Source organism: Engystomops pustulosus, chromosome 4 (assembly GCF_040894005.1).
Source record: "Engystomops pustulosus chromosome 4, aEngPut4.maternal, whole genome shotgun sequence".
Lineage (NCBI taxonomy): Eukaryota > Metazoa > Chordata > Amphibia > Anura > Leptodactylidae > Engystomops > Engystomops pustulosus.
This window is the reverse complement of record NC_092414.1, coordinates 194,697,732-194,724,770: the sequence shown is the minus strand read 5'-3', so window position 1 is coordinate 194,724,770 and position 27,039 is coordinate 194,697,732. Positions and strand designations below refer to the sequence as shown.

Genomic DNA, 27,039 nt, shown 5'->3' with positions numbered 1-27,039 from the left:
TATAACCGCGGCGATTGGACAGCGGGCACAAGTGATTAGTGGGCGTGTTCAGTGCTTGTATCGTGATTGGTATAAAAAAAAAAAATTATCAAAATTTTATAGAAGTGCGCCTGCGCAAGTATTACAGCCACTGATTGGGTAATTATAGGATGACGTATCCATTTCTTCACTCCTGATTGGCTGGAATACTTATAAAGGACAAGTGAAGGCGGTCACTTCTAGCTAAAGTGACAGATTGCTCTTGCTACTCCCTATTGGCTGAGTAAAACTGTAGTGGGCGTGCCTAGTTTGGTATGTTGGTCGCTCATTGGTTGGTGATTCTTCCGAGCCGGTGTGATTGGCGGATTGGTGGTTGCCATGCTGCATCCCGCGCTTGCGCAGTAGCCGTGTGTTTTCGCGGCTGGTTGTATTACTGAGGTTGTTTCATGTCGAGTACGCACAGAGCCGGGGATGGCAGCGGCTATTACCCCAGCGGGGACGTGCTGGCCCGCCAGGGGGAGGCGGCCTCTGGCTGGGGCTCTGGATATTATCCCCAGGAGACTGCAAGGAACTGGGCCGGAGGCGGAGACGTGGGAGGAGCTTCCGGAGCGCAGGTATTATCTCTGTCTTATCTCATCCTGGGAAAGCTGGGTCACCTGATATACTAGTCATTGAAAACCTGAGTGCCAGTCACTTCTTCAGTGCAGTGACCCAGCTTTCCCAGGCTCCTGAGTGGCAGTATAGGAGCAGAAAGAGGAAATGTGGATGACCACCCCTGTGACTGGGGGCAGGTGGGTAGTCAGTGTTGTCTCTGAGCCAGTAAAACCAGTAAAATATTTTATCACTGGATCTGTGATCGGCTGGAGAGGTCATGTCGCTGTAGGGCGAGTAATCGTACGGCTTTGTGTGGCAAGGGATAAACGTGCCTTTATTAATTGGTCAACCTCTTTAATTGATGCAAATTTGACATTCTAAGTAAGTTATTGGGGGGGGATCCTTGCATCATCAGTGATTGCAGGGGGCACTGCCAGAGACTACAGAGGCAGCCTTCACCACCTGGGATGGGGTGTAACACTCTGATCTCTTCTTATATATTGTATAGAAGGACGCCAGCTCCACCAAAATGGTCCCAGACTCCGACCCCTCAGTCCTGTGTTCCTGGTCACTCTATCAGCGCTGAGATAAATGTGGACATTCCTTCCCATTGCCTTATTCCTCTGATCTGTAGGGCTGGAGCCTCACTACTGAGCATGTACATAAAGTGCAGTCACTTTCATCTCAGCTACCACCCATGCCAACAGGACACACGCAGCTTGTCAAGCCATGAGTTGAGTCCTGCACCTTGCTGATTGAATCCAATGAGCACTTTTATCCCTGATGTAACATAACGGATGGTGGTGTTCATTGCTGCAGGAGCCTGGGTAGCGGTGAGTGGGGCTGGGAAGTTCTCACTGCTCCCGGGTCCTCTCCTGCCGCTCCGTGCTCTTCCTTCTGAAGTGACTTAGTTCTGTGTCCTATCTGAGTTTTCCTGGCTACGTCTGGAACTGCAGCAGGTCCCATATACCTGAGTGGCATTGTGCTGCAGGTCCCTGTTTGCATTGATACTGCTCCAGTGCAGCGCCTTCCATTGCTGCCGTTCTCTGTCCAGAGGCTCAGCGGTAACGTTTCGCTGACGGGCTGTAGCAGGTCTGTGCTGTCAGTTCAATGTCACTACTATGGTGCGTGATGGGAGTAACCATGCCGGACCAGAGAAAAGGTCTGAGTTGAAGATCATTGTTATTTTTATATCACCTGGAGCCAGTTTTTTTTTTTTTAATTTTATTAAATATCTTGTGCAACCCTTTGAAAGGAAATCTACCATTTGATTTGATGCATTATGAACCAAACATATCTTGAGAATGCTGTAGCTACGCTGGTGCAGAAACATATCTTGTTTAATGCATGTGCTGAGTGGTTTAGCTGAAAAAAAAAAACTATTATAAAATTATGATATTGAGGCTCTGTTGCTCCTGTGGCTGCCCCGGCGCTTCTCCTCTTACTCTAATTATGCACTGCTCCAGCCTTGTCCTGGCCAGCATAAGCCCAGAAATCATTATCTGTTGTCCCTGACAGGCAGAAGTAATCAATCACTGCACCATTCCCCAGGTAATCGAACTCTGGTCGACTTGTGCTGTCTGGACATTTTAGGCAGCTTAGTGTACGTGGAAGTAATGTCAGTAATATCAGCCAGCTTTCCCAGGTACCTGAATTTTAAATTTATTTTAAGGAAAACCACTCGGTTCAGGGATTAAACTAGATAAGACCCTCCATCAGTGTAGCTGCAGCATTCTCAGGGTATGTTTGGTTCAGAATTCATAAAAAAAAAATGGTAGATTTCCATTTACAGTTTGGCGGAGGATGGTGATCCAGTTTTATTGTGACTCTAGCAATCTTCTTATATTTATCAGTGACTTTTTTCCTTCTAAAATCATAACTATGCTAATGAGGCAGAAGGGCTCTGAGGGTGTTACCTTAGCCCCTTTGTGCTGCAGCTTCACAGGCCATTACACTATCTTTCCCCTCCCTCTGCCTTATGAAATCTCACTGCACTATAGGAAGTTTCAGCACAGTGGTAAGGGGAATGTGCTCCTACAGAGCCCTTCAGACTCATTAGCATCATTTTGAAAGTTGATTTTAGAAGGACAGAGACCATGGATAACAAATATCAGAAGATTCCCACAATCACAGTGCCTGGATCTATGAGTAAGTGTAAGTGGTTTATCATGTTAGATTTTGTTGGTAAATTTCCTTTAAAGGGAATACGTCATTACTTTTGACCATAAAAAGCTGTAGACCCTAGAGATCTTTGTAATCATACCTTTGTGTGTGTGTGTTGTTAGTATCAGCAGGACAATGAAAAAAAAAAAGTAATTTTATTCCAGGATTGTAGCTGGACTTGGAGCAATCAGGTGCACTGATGTACTGTTGAACAGCCCCTTCCTCTGCTGTAGCAGCTTCTCTTTGTACAGTACAGCAGTGAGTCAGTGTGTCTAGTGAAGAGAGTAGGGCCCTCAGTTCCCTTCTTAGGGTAAACCTTATAAATCAATGTTTGACCCTTTAAACAGGCCTGGCTCACCTCAGAAGGTGACAGAGAAGCATTACTTGCATTGTAGTCTGGTTACATGTCAGGTTCTGTGGTTTTCAGATCTAGACTGGACCGGACCCACATGGGAGAACCAAGATTCTCTTTCACCGTGTGGCATCTGTTATGTGACAAGATGTTATCGATGTTGATCTATTTTTATTCCGTCCTGCGGTTTCCTTATAACTAGTGCAGGATTTTACTAGTGTGTTATTTTTTTTCTGGGTTACCAGCTCATTACAGGAGAAGCCACAGTGTATGCTGGAGACTGTCACTGACGGCTCGTGTGACCTTGTACAGGGGAAGTGTCACGTACTGACAGTCTTATCAGTGGAGCGCGGCTCTTGCTCAAAATTCTAGAGTGTGAAACGTAGAGCTGCAGCGCCCACGTATAACTAGGGTTCAAATTGTTCCATCCATGTAGACTGTGATCTGATAATAATGGATGCGCTTTACGGAATAAAACGCTGGGGATATGTACATGTACACACAGAAGCAACAACATAAAGTGTTCCAGGTTTGTATTAATGATGGATGGATAGAGGAATGAATAGCATAATAATAATAATTCCATATTTATACAGCGCACACAGATTGCACAGAACTTACCAGATCAGTCACGCAATGTGTGTGTATATATGCACTTGTATACAGGGGGTTCCCTGCTTAAGAACACCCGACTTACAGACGACCCCTAGTTACAAACGGACCTCTGGATGTTGGTAATTTACTGTACTTTAGCCTTAGGCTACAATGATCAGCTGTAACAGTTATCACTGGTGTCTGTAATGAAGCTTTAGTGTTAATCCTGGTTCTTATAATAACCCAACATTTAAAAAATCCAATTGTCACTGCCGGCCTATGGAGTGTGGTGGTGGGGAGGGTGTGAGCCCTCTTCATTCACCCTTTATGGATCGCTGACTGTTATATCCGTAAGTGAGCGTGAAGGGGTTAATGGGGTGGAATCTGGCGACGTGTTGGTAAAGGTCTCATGTAACTTAAAGGGGACCTGTCACAAGGTTTTACAGCACTAAACTATTAGTACCCGCAGGTTGGGGATGAAATGTTTTTTTCTCGATTTTTTTTCTTTTATGTGAAATTGTATGTGTTTACCTCTCATCATCTCCCCCCCCAAGCCCCCCCCCCCCCAAGGTCAGGCAAATGACTCACATGAGATGAGTCAATTTAGTGGTTTCCAAGGGGAGTGTCACTTCAGAAGCCCTATCTTCTTGTCTATAGCACCTAGTAACCTGTGTTTCTCTCATATTAAAGATAAGAATCTCCTCTTTCAAATCACATCAGGCTTATGGCTTTGTGATCTACAGAATCGGAGATACAGGCAGGTAAATACATATTTATACATAGAAGCTGCAGACTAAGATCCAGTTCCCATCTTTTTTAATATCCGTTTGTCCAGTTCTTTACATCACAGAACCACAAGCCTCAAGGAATCAGAAAGATGGGATCCTTTACTTTTTTAATATGGGACAATAACATGTTTTTCGGTACTATCTAACAAAATATAGGGGTGTCTGAATTAACCCTTCCCCTGCCGCCTCTAAACTCTAGTTCCTATTTCTGCGTGGAAGACGGTGATGGTTATAGTGTGTTTGCAGTCAATGCTTCTATGTTTGCCTGTGGATTATTACTTTGCATTACTGCATGTCTAGTTCTTCTCCATTGCTGAAAATACTATGAGAAGTGTTTTTTTTTTTGACTCGTGACCTCTGTATACAGCGTAGACAATGAGGTACAGAGAGGAGAACAATGGTGTTGTGTCATGTAGCTTCTCGCACTAGTCATTACATAAGATCACGCAGTCATGCCTTATTTACTTTGGAAGACTTCTCAAGTATCCCGGCTCGTGTAGCGGTGCTTGTCCTGGTGGTGATGACGCTATGGGCACGCCTTGTACCAATGCCTGGGCCTGCTCACACATCTCTATCACGTGTGACCGCCGTCACTCCATGACTCAGAGGCTCATACCTGTGAGAAGACGGCACACACTTCCTCTCAGGCTCTTCTGAGGTAAGGGTGTCCGCCATGGTCTTGTGAGGCGAGGGGCGCTCCCCCGCCATGGTCTTGTGAGGCGAGGGGCGCTCCCCCGCCATGGTCTTGTGAGGCGAGGGGCGCTCCCCCGCCATGGTCTTGTGAGGCGAGGGGCGCTCCCCCGCCATGGTCTTGTGAGGCGAGGGGCGCTCCCCCGCCATGGTCTTGTGAGGCGAGGGGCGCTCCCCCGCCATGGTCTTGTGAGGCGAGGGGCGCTCCCCCGCCATGGTCTTGTGAGGCGAGGGGCGCTCCCCCGCCATGGTCTTGTGAGGCGAGGGGCGCTCCCCCGCCATGGTCTTGTGAGGCGAGGGGCGCTCCCCCGCCATGGTCTTGTGAGGCGAGGGGCGCTCCCCCGCCATGGTCTTGTGAGGCGAGGGGCGCTCCCCCGCCATGGTCTTGTGAGGCGAGGGGCCCCCCCCTTCCTCCCCGCCATGGTCTTGTGAGGCGAGGGGCGCCTCCCTCCTCCACGGGATGGTCTAGTCTTGGGAGGCGAGGGGCGCAAGACAACAATCGTCGTCAACTTTCTTCATGGTTCTGAGCCGGTCGCTGGGGGTCCTAGCGGGGCCCTTCTAATCTGATCTAATCTGTGTCAAGTGTTCAAGATTTTTATCAAGTCGGCAATATCAGAAGGGGAGACCAACATTAGGATGTGGGAATGGTGTAGATCTAAGAAAACATGAAAAACATGCTATGGCCTATACTTGGGGGGCAGCCTTCTCCCATAACCCCTGTACCTATAGCCGGCTATATCATCCACTTGCTCAGCCACATTGCACTTCACTTGGTCACAGGCCAATACGACACAATCCTAATCCTGTTGTTAAAAATAGAAGTTGTAGAGTCAGACGCAGCAGCTACAGTTTTTTGCAATGTTTTAATAACTTTTTAAAGGGAACCTGTCACCAGATTCTACCCCATTAACTACCACCCCCCTCATTTAGGGGATGAAATGTCCTTTCTAGAAATATAGCATTTTCTGTGAAATCTCATCCATTTACCAAAAAACACCTTGAGTAGAGATGAGTCAGATGTAGAGATGAGTCAAGTTTAGAGGCTGCAGGCGGAGGTTCACGTCAGCCGCCGCTATCTTTAGTTCTATCGCACTTAGAAACATGAGGGGACATTTATCAGAATTGTCTGAGGTAAAACTGTTTTAGTTGCCCACGGAAACCAGTCAGAACTAGATTTTAATTTTATAAACAGATGTGGGAAAATGAAAGCTGAGCTCTGATTGGTTCCCGTGGGCAACTAGAACAGTTTTGCTCTGAGGCTTCTGATAACCTCTTCCCCCTCCACATGGTGTCATATTAAAGATAAGAATCTCATCTTTCAGATAACATAAGGCTTAAAGAAATAGTTGGCGGCTGGATCTTTTATCTGTCTTTGTCTGGATTTTTGTTGCTCAGGAAAAATGACTCTTCTCTGCTCATTTTCAAATCACATTTTGAGAAGAATAAGTAGTGTAATTTCACATGGATGAGGGAATACTAGAAAAAGACAATTCATACCCAAACTGAGGGAGCTGATTATTGGGGTAAAATCTGATGACGGGTTCCCTTTTAAGAGGATTCTCTTGTTTGTTTTTGCACTTTTTGTATCACTTCTTCTGTTTTATTCTCTCCTAGAATCCTACATATCCCGGATACGATCCCAGCGGCTGGTCTTGTGCTGGACAACCCCGTCCTCCCTATCCCCCCACTTACACAGTTGGAGGTCAGGTATGTAAATTGAAAGTTTACTAATCATCTGTGGTGTTCTACATCATTCACACTTCATTTTTTGGGAAAAGTGAAATTTCTTGCCTTTCTTTCTCCTCTGCCCTACAAAAATCTATCCAATGTAAAACCAAAAAGGTAGGCAGGGAGCAGGGGATGCAGCTGCAGATTTTCTTTCTGAGACTGCATGCTGTGAGAGGGGAGGAGGAAGTGCATAGTCTTAACTATAATGTCTAATGTTTTGTCTTGCAGGGAATGGAGCACTACACCAATGGATCATATGGACCCCCTTATAACCAGTCTACAATGAACCCACCTTACCCTGGTGTCCACCCAGCAAACCCTTACTACCAGCCTCCCTCTCAGCCTCATTACTCTGTTGATCCCTACAAGTCAGCCATGCAGCAAGGGGGTCCACAAGCACCTTCTCATTGGGGATACCCCCAGCAAGGTTGTCACAATATTCCTCAGCAAGCCCCGTCATATCCTCAGTACCCCGCCCCCGTGAGTATTGGACTTGTGAATATATATTAATATCAATAATATCCATGATACATATGTCTATGCTACATGGTCTCCTGCTGGTTGTGTTGTGAATTGCAGCCTGTTGAGGGTTATATTGTCATATATTTGTGTATGTATATCACAGCAGGGTCCTAGAGATGAAAGCTGGAATATGTACGGAGCTCCAAATCCCTACCAGTGGCAACCAGCACCACCGCACAACCCAAATGGCTCTCATTATATAGCTGGAGCAAGACCACCCTGGCCCGGAGGAGAGGTCCAGTCACCAGTTTATGATGTGAAGGTAAAATTTATTCACTTTCCTGGTTCAGATCAGACTGAATTGTAGGACCACTCAAGTCATAGCAGACTTGAAATATATCTTGTGCAGGGCCTGAAGGGAGGAGCAGAATTCAAGGTTCTAGCGAGGTTCTTGGAATACAATGAAAATGAGTCATGCTTCTCCTTTCAGGCCCTGCTCCATGGATTACTCAATGATTTGGCTTTGAACTCGCATCACACTTGCAACGCATGCTGCCGGGAACGCACGGCCCGAACGCTGCACACTGGGAGTGAACCCAGCATGTCACTTCATTCCCGGTGTGAAGCGTTCGGGCCGTGCAATCCTGGCAGCATGCGTTGCGAGTGTGATGAGAGTTCATCGCATCACACTTGCAAGTGTGGAGCGGGCCTAAGTGTTCCTTTAAACTAAGCAGCTGCAGTGGGAAGGTGCACGGTGATTGATGCTAGTGATGGGTGTTTGCTGTATTATACAGCAAATACCCACTGTGGTTGGGGAATGTCATGGTGGGGCAAGGATTTAAACCCTTAAAGGGCATTTACCACCTGGATGAAAGACTGTTTACAAATGCACCGGAGAGTCTCCAGGTTCCATAGGTGTTAATGGAGCCTGGAGCCCCTCAGGCTCATTTGCATACAGTCTTTCATCCTGGGGGTAGATGGCCTTTAATACGTGACACACTATTAAAGCGCACATGAGCTTTAGGTTCATACTACTGCAACCTGAGGATTGATAACACATGATCACTTTAATTCATAACAAAAAAAAAATTATCTTTTTACTTCTCATTTTAGGAAACTCCTCAAAATCCTGGTTACAGCCACCCGAGACCATACCCCCCTGGCTACCCCTCTGATGTCCCTCCATCATGCCCACCTTCTGAACCCAAGCCAAATCATCCTCCACCCAACCCTCATTACAGCGCCTCTCCGCAGATGTATAACAGGAAGGAGCCTCCAAATCCAGAACCTTCTCCCAGGTCCAAAGAGGCCAACAATTCCCCAGCCGATAATCCACCAAGCAGTGCGCATCCCGGGATAGTAAAGATAAACCAGGTCTTGGAGCGTGTGGTAGACCTGGAAACAGAAGTGGATGAGTTTGTAGGGAAAAAGACGGACATGAGTTATCGCTGTTTAGAAGAGATGTTGACTAAGGAATTATTAGTGCTAGATTCCGTCGAAACCGGCGGTCAAGACAGTATCCGACAGGCACGGAAGGAAGCTGTGAGAAAACTGCAGTCTATTTTGGAGAGGCTGGAGAGGAAGGGGCTGTGATAACGCGGTGGGTCATCTACAAGGAACCAATCTCAGAAGTTCTTGAAGAACATGTTGCCCAATGTGTTTGGGGAAGATTTGATCAAAGGAAGGAAAATAGTTTCCATAAGAGGTGGATCTTGAGAAATACAGGAAAAAAATCCAATTTTGGGGGAAGAAGGAGGGGGAATCTAAGTAGTACTTTGCCAATAGAGGAACAAGGCTAAGAGAGATTCTGCCGTTTTCGAGTCACCTTGAGGAATGTACAGAGATGAGTTTATTTCCAATTTTTTTCGATTAAAAAAACACAAAAAAAAAAAGTTTTACTTGATGCTTATGTTTATTTTTTTTTCCCCTAAATTAAGCCATTTTGTGAATAAACAGGTTTTAATTATTTGAAGCCATTTCAAGACGTATGCTAGGAACCGGCACAGACTACAGACCAACAGAAGGCCCCGAAGATGGTCTTGTTCATGGTCCTTAATAAAATACCGGGACAGCCCTGTGAACTGTACTTTAAGGGGATTAATTCCCTTTCCTCACTTTGGCTATAAGATGCTGTCTTTATTTCGTGGATGAATGAATGAAGTGAAACGGTCATCGGAACAACTTCTCAGCATCTTCATGAACCTAAGTCATGTGTTGTGCGATTGATCTGTAAGAGGAGGAAAAATGAGGATTTGAAATTTTAAAAACTTAAGGGTTTTTTTTTTTTTCTTTTTTTTTTTTTTTTACATCCACTAGGGGAATGTTTTTGGGATATAGGAACTTGCATCAATCTGTGGCCCAGCTCTGATCTTTTAAAAGATCCCACAAAGAGCTCCTTGAAATAGTTGGACCAAGACTACAGGATGTCGAACCGATGGCTTTTAAGAATGGAGGTGCCACGTCCTATGTGACTGAGGAGCGAAAGTGCCGCCATACAACTTTCTGGGATTTGCTGGATTAGCCAAAATCTTGTAGACCCTGAATGGATTTCCAGTGTGCATGCTTGACTGAAGCTCCATTCAGACAGAGGTCACAGTACTTGATTAGTGCAGGTCCCAGAGGTAGATTCCCCATAGTAAGCCACTTGTGCTGTTGTATGGGTAAATAAAAAAAAATAACCTTAGGACAACCCCTTTAATATCTCACATCTTAGGCCATCTCAATCTTTAAGGTTTGATGCCTCCAGAACCTAAACCTGAAGTTGATTTGCACATGAACACCTTGGAACAAACTTTGTACATTATTCAACGATGTTAAAACATTTTGTGTTCTCATGATTTGCATAAATTAGCTTCTCTGTGGGAACAGTTGTTACAAAAATCTGATTACAACAGCAGTAAGTGATGTCAGACCAGAGTAATCGAGATACGATGGTTGGATTTCAATATAAGCCGTTCTTGAGTCTAATATTAATGCAAACTTGGTTTGGCCCAGTATGTGGGGGGAGTTGGGAGGAAAACTTGTTGCAGCTTTTCGGGAAGTGCTATTTCCTATCTCTGGCTGCTGTATTAATCCGATTTTTCTAAAAGTTAATTAAGTTGGAGGGCATCATAAAAGGGCATTTTATTGAACTAGCTTGTATCATGACTTTTTATGCTCTTTTTCAAAGGGCAACTTCACTCCCTTGATTTGTTTTGATATAATAATGCTATACTGTTACCTAATATGAGACACAGTCAGACCCTTTGGGGTACAGTGGATGAGGCAACTAACTCCGTATCCTGCACGGGAGATTAGATCCATCCATGATAAGTGCAGGGCATTGGCCAACTCCACAGACATGTGTATAGTTGCATCTCTCCATTCCAGAAGTCAGATTTGCAGAAAGTATCCTTGGACAACGTCCTTAACCGTTAATATTGGAACATCTTATCCCAGTCATGTATACTGTATGTGACATCCAGTGAGGAAGCGGCTGTATTTGTTTACTAGGCCACATTATGGGAATTTGCACGTAAATGGAGGGGTCCTTGGTTTAGGTCCAACAAAGTAGGGGTGGCTGCATAAAAGAACAGTGCTATCATTTATCTCTGTACATGGGGTTTGGAGCTCTGATATTAAATGCAAACCCCCCTTCTCGAAAATATTTTGAATATTTGGTATGAGGATATAAAGCAGGAGGATCTGAACAGATTGATATATAGTTTTGTGGAATTAGATTCAGTATAATTAAGTGAAATCTCTGCGCTTTCTAGGTTAAGGATCCCAGGGGGTGTTGCTACTTGGTGATGGGCAGCCTTTCCTGGAGGACCGCCCACGAGGATCCTAAGACTCTAAAGAGAAGGAATGACAAGTTATACAAAGTATTTTCTCAAGCCATCTCTTTCGGCTCTGTCGTGACATACCTTTGACTTAACACAGATATTTTGGAACAATAATAATTTTGCCATAACTGTTGGATGCACCCTATTATTTGGTATTATAATCCACTGGTGCTATAGGCACATACCCCTGATATAGGAGCTCTAAATGTATGAGAATGATGTAGCAACCGATGCATCATTGGATATACAGTAATGTAAGGTTTTTATAAATTCCAATTCAAGCCTCCAATGTTGACTCGCCATTCCCTTTACTGTAACGAACATGAGGGGAGGGGGAATTTTTAAAAAAAATATTTTGCACTAGGCATCCACCGCCATGGAAGTGATCTTTCCCTTTAATTGCAGAATACGAAAGTCGGGAACTCCACCTCTTATTAAAACGGTCAGAACTCTGGGAATAAACTAGACAATCGTATTCTATATCACAGAAAGGTGGAGCTGTTCCTGTCTGAATGTTACCAGTGAAGAAATAAGTGTTTTTTTTTTTTAAATTTTTATTATCTCAGGAAAATGATTGATGAATTCATGAATGATAAATCGGAGGGGATAAAAACGTAATTTCTTCTATAAAAAAAAATCTGTATGGGGGGGAAATGGACTTGAAACGCACATCCAGATGTCTTGGGGATGATGGGAAGTTTTAATATTTGCACTGAGGAGAACTGATTGCTATGTACATTGACCTATATATATGTAATGAAGGCACTTGTCGAGTTTCCTAAATAAAGCCATATAGAAATACCATGGATGACTGTTCTCTGTGACTTTTATGTCGGGGCCGTGGGATGAAATGTTTTGAGTTGGACCTTTCTTGCTTAATTTTTTTTTTTTTTTCTTTGCATTTTTCTCTTTTTCTATGATACCAGGTTATGACCATCACAGATCAGGCATAACATAATCATCGATGGGTGAAACTATGGCTCCTGTCAAAAGATTGGATGTTCTGGGAGTGTAGTGTACAGTCATTGTTGATGTATCGGAAGCAGAAAAGATGGGCAAGTGAAAGTGTTTGAGGGACTTGGAGGGTGATCACAGTGCTAGTAAATGGGTGACTGGCCTACTGGTGCTCAAAACTAATTACTGTGTGGCCAACAAAATCTACCCTGTATAGTCTCATCCCACAGCAAAGCTTCCTAGGCTGCTGCTGGCTATGATCAAAAGGTGTCCAGACATCATGGTTTCATGGAGTCCTAGATTGTCCGGGCTGATTTCCTACACATCAGGCAGATGGCCAGTTGTGTGCATCATTTACTTGGAGAAGAAACCTCTAAATGAATTATGGGAAGAAGACAAGATGTTGGAGACCATGTGATTGTCTTGGATATGTTTTGCTGGGAAAACACTTGTCCTGGTTTCATCTGGATGTTCTTATTCTTCCTACCACCTCCTTTTCATGAAGACCAGGTAGCCACCTTGGTGGCAGTGGTATCTGAACAGGGTTATTCTTCTGGCCACACTGCAATCATCAATGGTTGACACGACAGATCTTGAAGGCTTCATCGTTCTCCAGCAGAACTTATTCCAGTCAATCATTTGTGGGAAGTACTGGAAAACCAAGTTCAATGTCGACAAAGAACACAATTTACAAGAGGAGGTTTTCCTGGATTTACATATTGGTGACTGTCAAGGCTCAGGGGTATTGGATACCCTGGACCACCACGGACGATGACACAAGCCGACACCTGGGACCAGAATCTGTGGCACCCGGTCTTCACCAGAGCCCACCGCAAAGCAAGATGGGCTTGCCGCGGCATGGTACCGCCAGGTTGTTCCACAGGTGCGACCTGTCGTTGGTAGCAGCCGAGGTCGAGGTACAGAATAAGCAGGCAATCTCTTAGTCGGGGACAGGCAGATGGTCAAGGCAGGTGGCAATGATGCGAGGTCAGTGATGGAGCAAGAGGTCAGGGCTGGCAGCGAAGGAGCGAAAGCAAGAACAGGTCTGGGGTCACAACAGGAAATCGAAACACACGCACGAGGCACAGGGAACAGCTTTGTCATCGGCAATAGCATGAAGATCTGGCAGGGTGTGCCGGAAGAGGCAGGCTTATATGTTGTTCTGAAAATAGCCAGTGCCAATAAACGGCGCACTGGCCCTTTAAATCTAGTGAAGCCGGCGCGTGCACCTTAGGAAGGAAGTAGAGACAGGAGCTGGGATGTGTAAGGCACGCGAGTGGCGGAAGAAGGGCACGGGTGAGCCTACGATATGGGTCGCAGAACCACCCGTGACAGTGACCACTGCTTCACACAGGTCATCAGTATCAAATCCCTGAGGGTCCTCATGTCTAGGCTGAGACGCAATCCTGTGTCCACTTCATCTCTGGGAAGAAATCTACAATGCAAATCTGCAGCCAAACATGTCTCTCTGTAGCCGTATACAAAATGTGAAGCCCAAAATGACCGATCGGAGTGTATATATCTCCTTGCAGAGGAGAGAAGTGGATAATAATTGCTCTGTTATAACTAAGTGCAGATCTGTTCTCTCCCGTATGTTGTAACAAAGAGCCGGCGCTGCCAAGAACAGCGGAGGAAGGGACACACCCGACCACTTCATGAGTCACACAGGCTTATGCGCTAAAGTTTATCAGATAATAATCCATGTCCTTCAGACTCCTGTATTCACAGATCAACCTTGAATATAGTATCCACAACTTTTCACAATGGAGTAAGCTATATATAGCTTGTAGGAGTATATTATGGCACTGATGGTGGTGTTTGTGTCTATGGAGACTTCCTTTCATTAAACCTTCAACTATCTTAGAATAAATGGTTGTCTGATGAGCAATAATACAATTTCTGTACATTTTATGACTTGTGTTAGGGGTTTTCTAGCAGTTCTCCCCTCCTGACGCTCTTTGTGTAATATTTCAGAGCTTTTGAGTAAAGACCTAGCTGCTGCGACTCACTCTTGCCCCTCCCCTCTCCATAGAACTTATATCATTTATCATCTCAGACTACAACTCGTTTTATCTGGAAGGGAGAGAGGATGACAAACAAGTAAATGGAGAAAGACGCGCTTTGCTTGGTTAAGAGAGATTTCATAAATTCTTATAATCTTTTGTACAATTAATCTAAAGATTGGGTGCAAATAATACAGCTGCCTCAGAGCAGTTATGAAGTGGAATCTACCAGCAGTTTTGACCATACAAAGCTACAGACATGTTTAAGTATTGTCCTTGGAGTTGTGTGTAACCATACCTGTGTGTGTGTGTGTGTGTGTGTGTGTTGATAGTAGCAGCAACACAGTGAAAAATGCATCTATATTCCTGGATTGTAGCTGGGCCTGGAGTACTGTGGGAGTCGCCTCACACTGCTAAACAGAACCTGCCACCCATAACAAAAGCACTAGGAGCTGCTTACTTTAGTATTTCCAATGTAGCAGTGTTACTCTGCTAGCGTTACCTGAACCCTCCGATAACGCTAACAAACACTTCAATGGAAATGCCGGACTGCGCTCAAAGCGGTCCCGTGTATTCATGAGAGGGCGGTCCGAGGTGCTGCCTATTCCCCAGACCGTCCCACCCACTCCCTAGGCCGGCGGGGACTGCTGAGCTTCATGCAGGACATGTCAAAACTGCAGCACAGATGCCATAATGCAGATGGGAATTGATCCTAATAAGGAGAGAGGCCGCCATGTGAGAGGGAGCAGGGATGCCCAATGAGAGGGGCATAATACAGGATGGGGTATTTTAAAATGTGGGTGGGAGGAATGAGTAGAGTCACAATGATGGAGGGAGGAGTAGATAAAGGGCTCCATTGGGCTATCTGCACACGTTGAGGATCGTCAGAGCGAAAATCTGCATCCAATACGCACATTCTTTCTTATGCAGATGTCATGCGGATTTGTTTAGTGTTGCATTTTTTGTGTTTTTTTATGCAGATTTTCCATGTGCAATTTTTTTTTTAACCTGCTTTGTTTTACCTTATCTGTAATGTAATGTCAAAGAAAAATCTGCATCAAAGCTGCATCCTAGGTTGTAAAGAACTGAAAATGGTCATTCAATGAATTAGCAGCATTAGGTCACATTCACTAAAAGTAAAAAAGAGAAAAAAATGTTCAAAGCACAACCCCCCTTCCCCTAGGACTCCTCTAATCTAATATATAAGCTCAGTGTATGTGTGTATTTGTGTGTCTATGTATGTATGTCGCCAAAGGAATTTGCTCCGTCCTGTTTACAGTCACCAAATTCTGCACAGCCGCTCTCTGTGACTCGGGGAACATCATAGACTCAGTTTTGAGATAAATTTTTCACCCCGCGCTTTCCAAAATCCACTTAACCACCATATACAGGAGTCATCTGCTGCTGTGGCAATCGGAAGCTGAGCTGTGATTGGCTGATGTTCTGCCTAAGGTCATTAATATGAGCTCTGAGCTGTGATTGGTTACTACAGGCAATGAGTATAAGACACTTATGTGTGAGGTAAGATCAATAGGAATACAGAGATAGGGGGAGATTTATCAGAAATATCTGAGGTAAAATTGTTCAGAGATCAGCTGTAATTTTTATAAACGGCTGTGCAAAAATGAAACTTGACCTCTGGTTGCCATGGGCAACCCGACCTCGCAGAGCTAGCAATTGCGACTACTTTGCCCTCCACGCTGGTTGAGCGCGAGGTGGGTCGGGGTAAGGGTGGCGGGGATGCTAGACCTACGGCCTGCACCCATTAAGTCCAGACCAGGCCACCATTGTACGCAAGGTCAGACTCATGATAGACATGGCGTGCATCGGGGGGTTGGGTCATCATCATACGTTCCCCACTGTATCTCCCACCAGGGAGTAGGGGGCAGCTGGCCAGGCAGGATAGTCAGTAAGCAGGCAGGGATCGTCCCAGGTCCTGGTCTACTAAACAGGTTTAGAGTTCAAATTCAAGTTGGTGCTAATGGAGATAGGAAAGACAAACGCAGTCCAAGTCAGCATCGAGATAATTGCAGCCAAGGAAAAAAGCTAGGAGTCAAATGAGGAGATGGACTTCTCTTCTGATTTGTATATCAGCTGCTGATTTGGTTTGATTCCAGATCTGGATAAAACCTCCATATAAAACATTAGCTGCGAAGACTTTGGAGTTAGCAGGCACAGAAGAGAAACACGAGGCTGTATACAAAGTAGAACATTCGTATTCTCACTCATATGACTCTACTATGGGACTCTGCCTACAGAAGCTGATGTGCACAGTTATCACGATGAGCAGATATAAGACAGCGGAGATAGACCTCAAGATGTATGTAGGGAACAACAACTTACCTTGCGTGATGAATTGGGAGTCTCCAAATTCTGGCTACTGTAGAGACGCATCAAGACTCAAAGTGCAGAAAAACCTTTCTTGTATTTAGATTGGAACAAGCATACGCTGACAGGTCGAACTTGAGAGTTTGAGAGACACTTTAGGCGTCATGTCTTCCATGTTTGATGACCCCCCACTTTAGGAATGGCAACCGACCTTCTCCATATGAGGTAAAACTCAAATGATGGAAACATTGGGAATAATTGGAATGTAGCAATGTGTTGTAGATAACTCGGACTGTACACAGGGCACCTTACCATCTGTACAATTCAAAGTCCACCCTAGTACTCTGCTGCTTGGATCCCTAAACTCTCTCTGCAAGCAACATCTGCGTGACACAGGTACCTAGTACTGACTGCACAACCTGACTGTAATGTGCTGCTGTTTCTCCCTAGAATGGCCTCAATAGTCAGTGGTGGGTTTCTAGAGATGCTCTGTGACCACAAGGCCATAGTTTTGTCCTCAAATGGCTTCTGTATTCCCATTTAAGTGGACAACACTAACTGTTAGAAATGTGCCCTTTTACAATATGTAGTTACTGCACCATAAATAGTGATTGATAGGGATTTTTATGCAGGGCCCCAACAGCCCTCTTGACTTTTGTAAGGTGAGTCCTAATTAACCCTTTCATGGTTGTCCTGGTACCAGGAACCTCAACACAAAACTAAGACACGTCAGTCTCTTAGTGTATGTAAAAATCTTCTCTTCCGTTTTAATTTCTCAAATGCATATCATCACAGACAGAAGAGTCATCAAAGAGGCGTGAATAGTATACTGCAAAGCTATTGGTCATCAGTAGAGATGAGCGAACATACTCGTCCGAGCTTGATGCTCGTTCGAGCATTATTGTACTCGAAACTGCTCGTTGCTCGGACGAATACTTCGCCTGCTCGAGAAAATGGCAGCTCCCGCCGTTTTGCTTTTTGGCGGCCAGAAACAGAGCCAATCACAAGCCAGGAGACTCTGCACTCCACCCAGCATGACGTGGTACCCTTACACGTCGATAGCAGTGGTTGGCTGGCCAGATCAGGTGACCCTGGGATAGACTAGCCGCTGCCCGCGCTGCTCGGATCATTCTGAGTCTGGATGCCGCTAGGGAGAGAGCTGCTGCTGGTCAGGGAAAGCGTTAGGGTGTTCTATTAGAATAGTGTTAGGCAGGAGTGATTCTCCAAGAACCCAACAGCCCTTCTTAGGGCTACAATAACGTTATACTTTTTTTTTTTTTGTTTGCTTGTGGCTGGGCTTGCTGGCACTAGTAGTGCAGCTAGTACCATATTGTGAGGAATTAGCAGGGGGACTTGCTACCGTTGTGTTTAGCTCTTAGTGACACACATATCCACCTCAAACACCAAAGTGGGAAAATTTATTAGGGGTTGGATTTCAATTAGGCACAGTCTGGCAGTTTCTTTTTATTTTACGTTTATTTTTTCATAACTCAGCGTCATCTCATCAGTGTGCTTTCATACTTGGCTAGAAAATAGCCAAAGGAGAATCCAAACGGCTTACTTACGCCTACAATAGCGTTATATATATTTGATTTCTGGTTGATCTGCTGGTGGCTGTCCTTGCTGCAGTGCATATACTAGCCAATTGTGAGCAATTTGTAGTGAGACTTGCGACCGCTGTGTTTTGCGCTTAGTGACGCACATATCCATTGCAAAGACCGAAGTGGGAAAATTTAGTAGGGGTTGGATTTCAATTAGGCACAGTCTGCCATTTCCTTTTTATTTTACGTTTATTTTTTCATAACTCAGCGTCATCTCATCAGTGTGCTTTCATACTTGGTTAGAAAATAGCCAAAGGAGAATCCAAACGGATTACTTACGCCTACAATAGCGTTATATATATTTTATTTCTGGTTGATCTGCTGGTGGCTGTCCTTGCTGCAGTGCATATACTAGCCAATTGTGAGGAATTTGGAGTGAAACTTGCGACCGCTGTGTTTAGCGCTTAGTGACGCACATATCCATCGCAAAGACCGAAGTGGGATAATTTATTAGGGGTTGGATTTCAATTAGGCACAGTCTGGCAGTTTCTTTTTATTTTATGTTTATTTTTTCATAACTCAGCGTCATCTCATCAGTGTGCTTTCATACTTGGTTAGAAAATAGCCAAAGGAGAATCCAAACGGATTACTTACGCCTACAATAGCGTTATAGCAATAGGTAGAGAAAAGTCAGCTCACCTGGACACCGCGGATTTGAACTCAGACAACTGCAGCAGCACGGATCAAGCCTTCGCTCTAAGGCACCACAAGGGAATAGGAAAAAAAACGAATATCCAGCTTCTTGTTGCAGTATCTTAAAATCTTCAAAATTTATTCAATGTAATTTAAAAATAGGGAGAGATCCCAAATTGGAAACATGGACAAAACAAAAAACAGTCTGCAGGCAAAGCCTACGCGTTTCAATAAAACATCTTAATCATGGCTCGGCGTGTACGTTCGCCACCCTGACTTATATTCCCTTAATGAGCTAGTGTCATGTGATCACTAGTTCCGTTCCGGAACAAGGGAATGAACAAATGGATACAAAGGTAAGTTTACTTTTCACAGTTATTTAACATTTTGTACTGATACCTATCTCTCCACTGTTCCTAAACACAGAATAAGAAAAAACGATGGTAATAGACATAGAATGGTTAGTAAAAGTAAATCACATCTTGGCGACTGTTCATACCCGTGGGAGTGCGGGTTTGTAGGAGGAAGATCCAGAAGGTCTCTCGTTTAAGGAGACATCTTCTGTGGTCCCCCCCTCTTTTAGGTTTAATAACCTTCTCAATTGCTACTATTTTACAAGATCCGCAATTCCCTGCATGAACCTCGCGGAAGTGTCGGGATACAGCTGATATGTTAACTGCAGTATTACTAGAGGCATCAGAAATGTGCCTACGTATTCTAGTTTTTAGCGAGTTCGTAGTGCAGCCTACGTACTGTAGTTTGCAGGAGATACAGGTGATAAGGTAAATCACATAGGACGTATTGCAATTTATATACTGTTTAATTTGGTATTTTTCTCCGGTAACCACTGATATAAAAGATTTAGAAGGGGTTAGATGTGAGCATGTTATACAAGTATTGTGACCACATTTGTAGCAACCCTTTGTTGATAACCAATGTTGGCTGTCATTATTTTGTCGCATACTTGAAAACATACTTGGAGATAGTTGCGTTGCCAAGGTAGGGGCTTTTCTGGCTGTAAACCGCACTCCCAAATTTAAAAGAGGATACAGTGTCTCGTCTGTTTGTAGTACAGGGATATGTTTTTTTATGATGGACGTAATATTTTGGTACTGTGGACTAAAAGTGGTAGAGAAGGTTGGTGGGTTTTGTTTGTTAAGGTGCCTTTTATTCTCTTTCTCTATTTTTAGTAAATTAGATCTAGGAATGTTTTTTACTCTATTTTCAGCACGTTTTAACATCCACTGGGGGTATTGTCTTTTTGATAGTTTATCAAAGAGTTTATTCTTCTCCTGTTCGAAAACACTATTGTTAGTACAATTCCTTTTGAGTCTAATAAGTTCCCCTACGGGTATGTTTTTAATCACATGTTTTGGGTGGCATGAGTCAGCTTGAAGTGTGGAATTAGAAGCCGTAGGTTTAGAATAGGGGGAAATAGTAATATTATTACCACTGTTTAGAGTAATGTCTAAAAAATTCATGGAATTAGAGTTCAAAACGAAAGTGAATTTTAGATTCATGTCGTTGCCATTTATGTTCTCAACGAAATCCCAAGCCTCTTGTATAGTTCCCCCCCATATCAGGAGCAGGTTGTCTATATAACGGCCGTACCACCTGATATAGGGGGAAAAAACATTAGAATCTGAGAACAAGAAAAGTTCTTCCCATCTTCCCATGTAAATGTTTGCTAGGGAAGGGGAGCATTTACCACCCATCGAGGCTCCGCACTTTTGTAGAAAAAATTTGTCATCGAAAGAAAAATAGTTAAACTTTAATAAAAATTCCACTGCCATGATCAGAAATTGTTTAGTTTCTGCAGTGTAAGTACTATATTTCTCTAAGAAGTACGAAAGAGAATTTGAGGCTATAGTGTGATTTAAGGACGGATACAAAGCAACTACGTCGCAGGAGAGCCACATATAGTTCTCCTGCCAAATTTGGTTATCCAAAAGGGACACCACATGTTTAGTGTCTTTAATAAGACTAGGTAGCGTTGCAACTAGAGGCTGCAAATAGGTATCCACCCATTCTCCCAGTCTCTCACTCAGGGACCCGATGCCCGCGACAATGGGTCGCATTGGGGGTGGAAAGATATTTTTATGTGTACAATAGCGTTATATATATTTTATTTCTGGTTGATCTGCTGGTGGCTGTCCTTGCTGCAGTGCATGTACTAGCCAATTGTGAGGAATTTGGAGTGAGACTTGCGACCGCTGTGTTTAGCGCTTAGTGACGCACATATCCATCGCAAAGACCGAAGTGGGATAATTTATTAGGGGTTGGATTTCAATTAGGCACAGTCTGCCATTTCCTTTTTATTTTACGTTTATTTTGTTTCATAACTCAGCGTCATCTCATACTTGGCTAGAAAATAGCCATAGCAATAGGATAGCATTGTTTGGTTTTAAAAACTAAAAAACACAAAAAAAAAAACTAAAAAACACAAAAAAAAGTTTAAAAAAAAATTAAAGTTATATAACTTTCATTTTCAAAATGTTTAACCCGAGGGCTAGGGGTAGAGGACGAGGACGAGGGCGGGGACGTGGGCGTCCATCTACTGCAGGGGTCAGAGGCCGTGGTCCTGGGTGGGGTGAGACACCACCTGCTGATGAGGGAGCAGGGGAACGCCGCAGAGCTACACTCCCTAGGTTCATCATGTCTGAAGTTACTGGGACTCGTGGTAGAGCACTGTTGAGGCCAGAACAGTGCGAACAGGTGATGTCGTGGATTGCCGACAATGCTTCGAGCAATTTGTCCACCAGTCAGTCTTCCACGCAGTCCACCCATGTCACCGAAATCGGCACTCCTCCAGCTCCTGCACCTCAGCCTCCTCCCCCCCCAGTCTGCCCCCTCCCAGGAAAATTTGGCATTTGAACCGGCATACTCTGAGGAACTGTTTTCTGGACCCTTCCCACAGTCACAAACCACTTGTCCGCTTGCTGCTGAGCAATTTTCCGATGCCCAGGTTTTCCACCAGTCGCAGTCTGTGGGTGATGATGACCTTCTTGACGTAGTGGAAGAAGTGTGTAAAGAGGTGTCCGACGATGAGGAGACACGGTTGTCAGACAGTGGTGAAGTTGTTGTCAGGGCAGGAAGTCCGAGGGGGGAGCAGACTGAGGGATCGGAGGATGATGAGGTGACAGACCCAAGCTGGGTTGAGAGGCCGGGTGAACACAGTGCTTCTGAGACGGAGGAGAGTCCTATAGCAGAACAGGTTGGAAGAGGCAGTGGTGGGGCCAGACGGAGAGGCAGGGCCAGAGCAGGTGCATCAGCGCCAAATGTGTCACGTAGTGAAGCTCCCGCGGCGAGGGCTAGATTTTCAGAAGTCTGGAGGTTCTTTAAGGAAACACCGGATGACCGACGGACTGTGGTGTGCAACCTTTGCCAAACCAGGATCAGCAGGGGTTCCACCACTACTAGCTTAACTACCACCAGTATGCGCAGGCATATAAATTGCTAAACACCCGAATCAGTGGCACCGAGCCCGTTCACCTCCGGCCGTGCACACCACTGCTCCTTCCCCTGTGTCAGCTGATAGTCAGCCCCCTGCCCAGGACCCTGGCACAAAAACCCCATCGTCGCCTCCACGATCCTCCACAGCATCCACCAGCGTTCAGCTCTCCATACCCCAGACGCTGGAGCGGAAAAGAAAATATAGTGCAACCCACCCGCACGCCCAAGCCCTTAATGTCCACATCTCCAGATTGCTTAGCCTGGAGATGCTGCCCTATAGGCTAGTAGAGACCGAGGCCTTTCGCAACCTCATGGCGGCGGCCGCCCCTCGGTATTCGGTCCCCAGCCGCCACTACTTTTCCCGATGTGCCGTCCCAGCCCTGCACCAGCACGTGTCAGACAACATCATCCGTGCCCTGACCAACGCCGTTTCTGACAAGGTCCACCTGACCACGGACACGTGGACGAGTGCTGCCGGGCAGGGCCACTATATATCGCTGACGGCACATTGGGTTAACTTGGTGGAGGCTGGGACCGAGTCTGACCCTGGGGCTGGTCATATACTGCCGACGCCGAGGATTGCGGGGCCTACCTCGGTCCAGGTCTCAAAGGCCTACTATGCCTCCTCCTCCTCCCACCCCTCCTCCACCTCCTCCTCTGAACTACCATCCGTGGGCATGGCGCCATCAGTCGCTAGCTCTAGGCACAGCAGCAGTGCCGTTGCTAAGCGACAGCAGGCGGTGCTCAAACTGCTGAGCCTAGGCGATAAAAGGCACACCGCCCAAGAACTATTACAGGGCATCACGGCGCAGACTGATCTGTGGCTGGCACCGCTGAACCTAAAGCCAGGCATGGTTGTGTGTGACAACGGCCGTAACCTGGTGGCGGCTCTGCAACTCGGCATACTGACACATGTGCCATGCCTGGCCCATGTGTTAAATCTGATAGTTCAGCGTTTCCTCAAGACATACCCCAATCTGTCAGATTTGCTCACGAAGGTGCGCCGCATCTGTGCGCATTTCAGGAAGTCCAGCACAGATGCTGCCACTCTCAGGGCAGCGCAGCGCCGCCTCCAACTGCCCGCTCACCGACTGTTGTGCGACGTGCCCACGAGGTGGAATTCAACATTAACCTTGTTATCCAGAGTTTACCAGCAGCGCAGAGCGATTGTAGACTGCCAGATGTCAACTTCCACCACAACTGGTAGTCAGGTCAGTCAGCTTCCTCAAGTCTACAATGAGGAGTGGACGTGGATGTCTGATATCTGTCAGGTGCTGAGTAACTTTGAGGAGTCAACACAGATGGTCAGTGGCGATGCCGCCATCATCAGCCTCACCATCCCGCTGCTTGGCCTGTTGAAAAACTCTCTGATCAGCATGAAGTCGGAAGCTTTGCGCTCGTCACAAGAGACGGGGGAAGAAGATTCCCTTGTTGATAGCCAAAGCACCCTCAGGTCTGTTTCTCAGCGCATATCGGAGGAGGTGGAGGAGGATGAGGAGGAAGAGGAGGAGAATGTTGGCGAGACACAAGAGGGGAGCATTGCTCAGACCTTCACTGTTCAGCGTGTATGGGCAGAAGAAGAGGAGTTGGAGGAGTTGGAGGAGGAGGAAATGGACAGTCAGGCCAGTGAGGGGAGTGAATTCTTGCGCGTTGGGACTCTGGCGCATATGGCAGATTTCATGCTAGGCTGCCTATCCCGTGACCCTCGCGTTCAAAGAATTTATTCCAGCACCGATTACTGGGTATTCACTCTCCTGGACCCACGGTACAAGCAAAATCTTTCCACTCTCATCCCTGGAGAGGAAAGGAGTGTGAGAATGCATGAATACCAGCAGGCCCTGGTGCACAAGCTGAAACAGTGTTTCCCTTCTGACAGCACTAGCGGCAGAGTGCGTAGTTCTGCGGGACAAGTAGCGAGGGAGAGTAGGCGAGCAGGCAGCTTGTCCAGCACTGGCAGGGGTACGCTTTACAAGGCTTTTGCCAGCTTTATGTCACCCCAGCAAGACACTGTCACCTGTCCCCAGTCTCGGCAGAGTAGGGCTGATCTTTACAGAAAGATGGTGAGGGAGTACGTAGCTGACCATACCATCGTCCTAAATGATCACACAGTTCCCTACAACTACTGGGTTTCAAAGCTGGACATGTGGCACGAACTGGCGCTGTACGCCTTGGAGGTTCTTGCCTGCCCTTGGAGCGTCTTGTCCGAGCGGGTTTTCAGTGCAGCTGGTGGCATCATCACCGATAAGCGTACACGCCTGTCGACTGACAGCGCTGACAGGCTGACGCTTATTAAGATGAATAAAGCCTGGATTTCTCATAATTTCCAATCTCCACCAGGTGAAGGAAGCTCAACCTGAATAATTTATGCACTCCTCCTCCTCCTCATTTTCCTCCTTCTCCTCCTCTTTGTACACTAAAGCAGAGGAAACTGGCTATTTTTTGACAGGGCCCACTGGCTCTAGCTATAGTACTTTATGCATTTAATTTTTCTGGAGGGCCACCTACCCGGTCCTCTGTTTTAAACAATTTTTGGGAGTGCCACATACAGGCACTCAATCTATTCAATTTTTCTGGAGGGCCACCTACCTGCTCCTCTGGTTTGAAAACTTTTTTGGACTGCCACATACAGGCACTCAATCTATTTCATTTTTCTGGAGGGCCACCTACCTGCTCCTCTGGTTTGAAAACTTTTTTGGACTGCCACATACAGGCACTCAATCTATTTCATTTTTCTGGAGGGCCACCTACCTGCTCCTCTGGTATGAAAACTTTTTTGGACTGCCACATACAGGCACTCAATCTATTTCATTTTTCTGGAGGGCCACCTACCTGCTCCTCTGGTTTGAAAACTTTTTTGGACTGCCACATACAGGCACTCAATCTATTTCATTTTTCTGGAGGGCCACCTACCTGCTCCTCTGGTATGAAAACTTTTTTGGACTGCCACATACAGGCACTCAATCTATTCCATTTTTCTGGAGGGCCACCTACCTGCTCCTCTGGTATGAAAACTTTTTTGGACTGCCACATACAGGCACTATCCAAATTAAATTGTCTCCATAGCAGCCTCCACACGTTGTCTCCATTGCTACCTCCAAAAGTCGTCCATATAGCTGCCTCCATACATCGTCCCCTTATCAAACGAGGTGTGTCAGGCACAAATTTGGGTTGTTTTTATGGATTCCACATCAAAGTTGTTAACTTTGTCGCCACCCTGCTGTGTTATCCACAAAATATACTGGCAAACTTTTACCATTTAGGGATATTATTTCAGCGCATCTGTTTACATTCCCCTCATCCGCCATATCCCAAACTTATAAGAACGCTACTACACTTAACTTGGTGCAGGCTGGGACCGAGTCTGACCCTGGGGCTGGTCATATACTGCCGACGCCGAGGATTGCGGGGCCTGCCTCGGTCCAGGTCTCAAAGGCCTACTATACCTCCTCCTCCTCCCACCCCTCCTCCACCTCCTCCTCCTCCGAATTACCATCCGTGGCCATGGCGCCATCAGTCGGTAGCTCTAGGCACAGCAGCAGTGCCGTCGCTAAGCGTCAGCAGGCGGTGCTCAAACTGCTGAGCCTAGGCGATAAAAGGCACACCGCCCAAGAGCTATTACAGGGCATTCCACATCAAACTTGTTAACTTTGTCGCCACCCTGCTGTGTAATCCCCAAAATATACTGGCAAACTTTTATCATTTACCGATATTATTTCAGCGCTTCTTGCGCATCTGTTTACATTCCCCTCACCCGCCATATCCCAAACTTATAAGAACGCTACTACACTTGATCTTATACAAAAGGTTCTTAGAAGTGCTGTTTGGGGAGTAGCCTAGAGACAGGGGCTTGGATTGGCGAAAGCTCGCCTGGCAGCGGAGCGCCAGCTCCATGCCAAGATCCAACTAACATAGTTTTAACTGCAGCACCTTTAATCTACTACTAGTTCACTGCCTCCATACATGGTCCCCTTATCAAACGAGCTGTGTCAGGCAGAATTTTGGGTTGTTTTCATGGCTTCCACATCAAACTTGTTAACTTTGTCGCCACCCTGCTGTGTAATCCCCAAAATATACTGGCAAACTTTTATCATTTACCGATATTATTTCAGCGCTTCTTGCGCATCTGTTTACATTCCCCTCACCCGCCATATCCCAAACTTATAAGAACGCTACTACACTTGATCTTATACAAAAGGTTCTTAGAAGTGCTGTTTGGGGAGTAGCCTAGAGACAGGGGCTTGGATTGGCGAAAGCTTGCCTGGCAGCGGAGCGCCAGCTCCATGCCAAGATCCAACTAACATAGTTTTAACTGCAGCACCTTTAATCTACTACTAGTTCACTGCCTCCATACATGGTCCCCTTATCAAACGAGCTGTGTCAGGCAGAATTTTGGGTTGTTTTCATGGCTTCCATGTTAACTTTGTCGCCACCCTGCTGTGTAATCCACAAAATATACTGGCAAACTTTTATCATGTACCGATATTATTTGAGCGCTTCTTGCTCACCTCCTTTGGTTCCTCTCTGCCACCCATTGGTTTGAAGCCTGAGTCCATTTAGGGTATGTCGCCATGACACTCTCTAGCCTGCTGCCGCTGCCTCTGCATGTCGTCCCCTATAGTGTCCGGGTCAATTATTGGATGTTTTAGATGCTATCTAGCTTCATTCTGTCACTCTGTCATGGCCATGCTGTTGCCCATAATTTTGGCATAATGGTGCGATTAAGCAGCCTCAGAGGCATCCATGCATGCTGCCCCTGCTGTTTCCTGTCCATTTCCGTGGTGTTTCCATCCTTTTCTGAGGATCCCAGGTGTTTGGCCAAGCTTCCCTGTGCAGAGCCTTGGTCCCCTTGAAAAATGCTCGAGTCTCCCATTGACTTCAATGGGGCTCGTTATT

General features: G+C 45.7%; 1 protein-coding gene across 2 annotated transcripts; it reads left to right on the top strand.

Moving 5' to 3' along the window:
• The first annotated feature begins 315 nt into the window (after positions 1-315).
• On the top strand, positions 316-11,980 carry BAG4 (BAG cochaperone 4). Of its 2 annotated transcripts, none has more exons than XM_072149231.1 (5): positions 316-593; positions 6,775-6,867; positions 7,117-7,368; positions 7,517-7,672; positions 8,464-11,980. In XM_072149231.1, the coding sequence occupies exons 1-5, from the start codon at positions 426-428 to the stop codon at positions 8,941-8,943; spliced, it is 1,149 nt and encodes a 382-aa protein (XP_072005332.1). In that variant the 5' UTR covers positions 316-425; the 3' UTR covers positions 8,944-11,980. The 2 variants fall into 2 exon arrangements, with proteins under 2 accessions (XP_072005332.1, XP_072005331.1); XM_072149230.1 differs by having other exon boundaries at positions 318-593; positions 7,514-7,672.
• Positions 11,981-27,039: the final 15,059 nt, after the last annotated feature.

Coding starts and splice junctions, on each gene's coding strand:
- BAG4 (XM_072149230.1), top strand. CDS start 426: ATGTCGAGTACGCACAGAGCCGGGGATGGCAGCGGCTATTACCCCAGC. Junction 594..6,774: donor GAGGAGCTTCCGGAGCGCAG/GTATTATCTCTG, acceptor ATTCTCTCCTAG/AATCCTACATATCCCGGATA. Junction 7,673..8,463: donor CACCAGTTTATGATGTGAAG/GTAAAATTTATT, acceptor TTCTCATTTTAG/GAAACTCCTCAAAATCCTGG.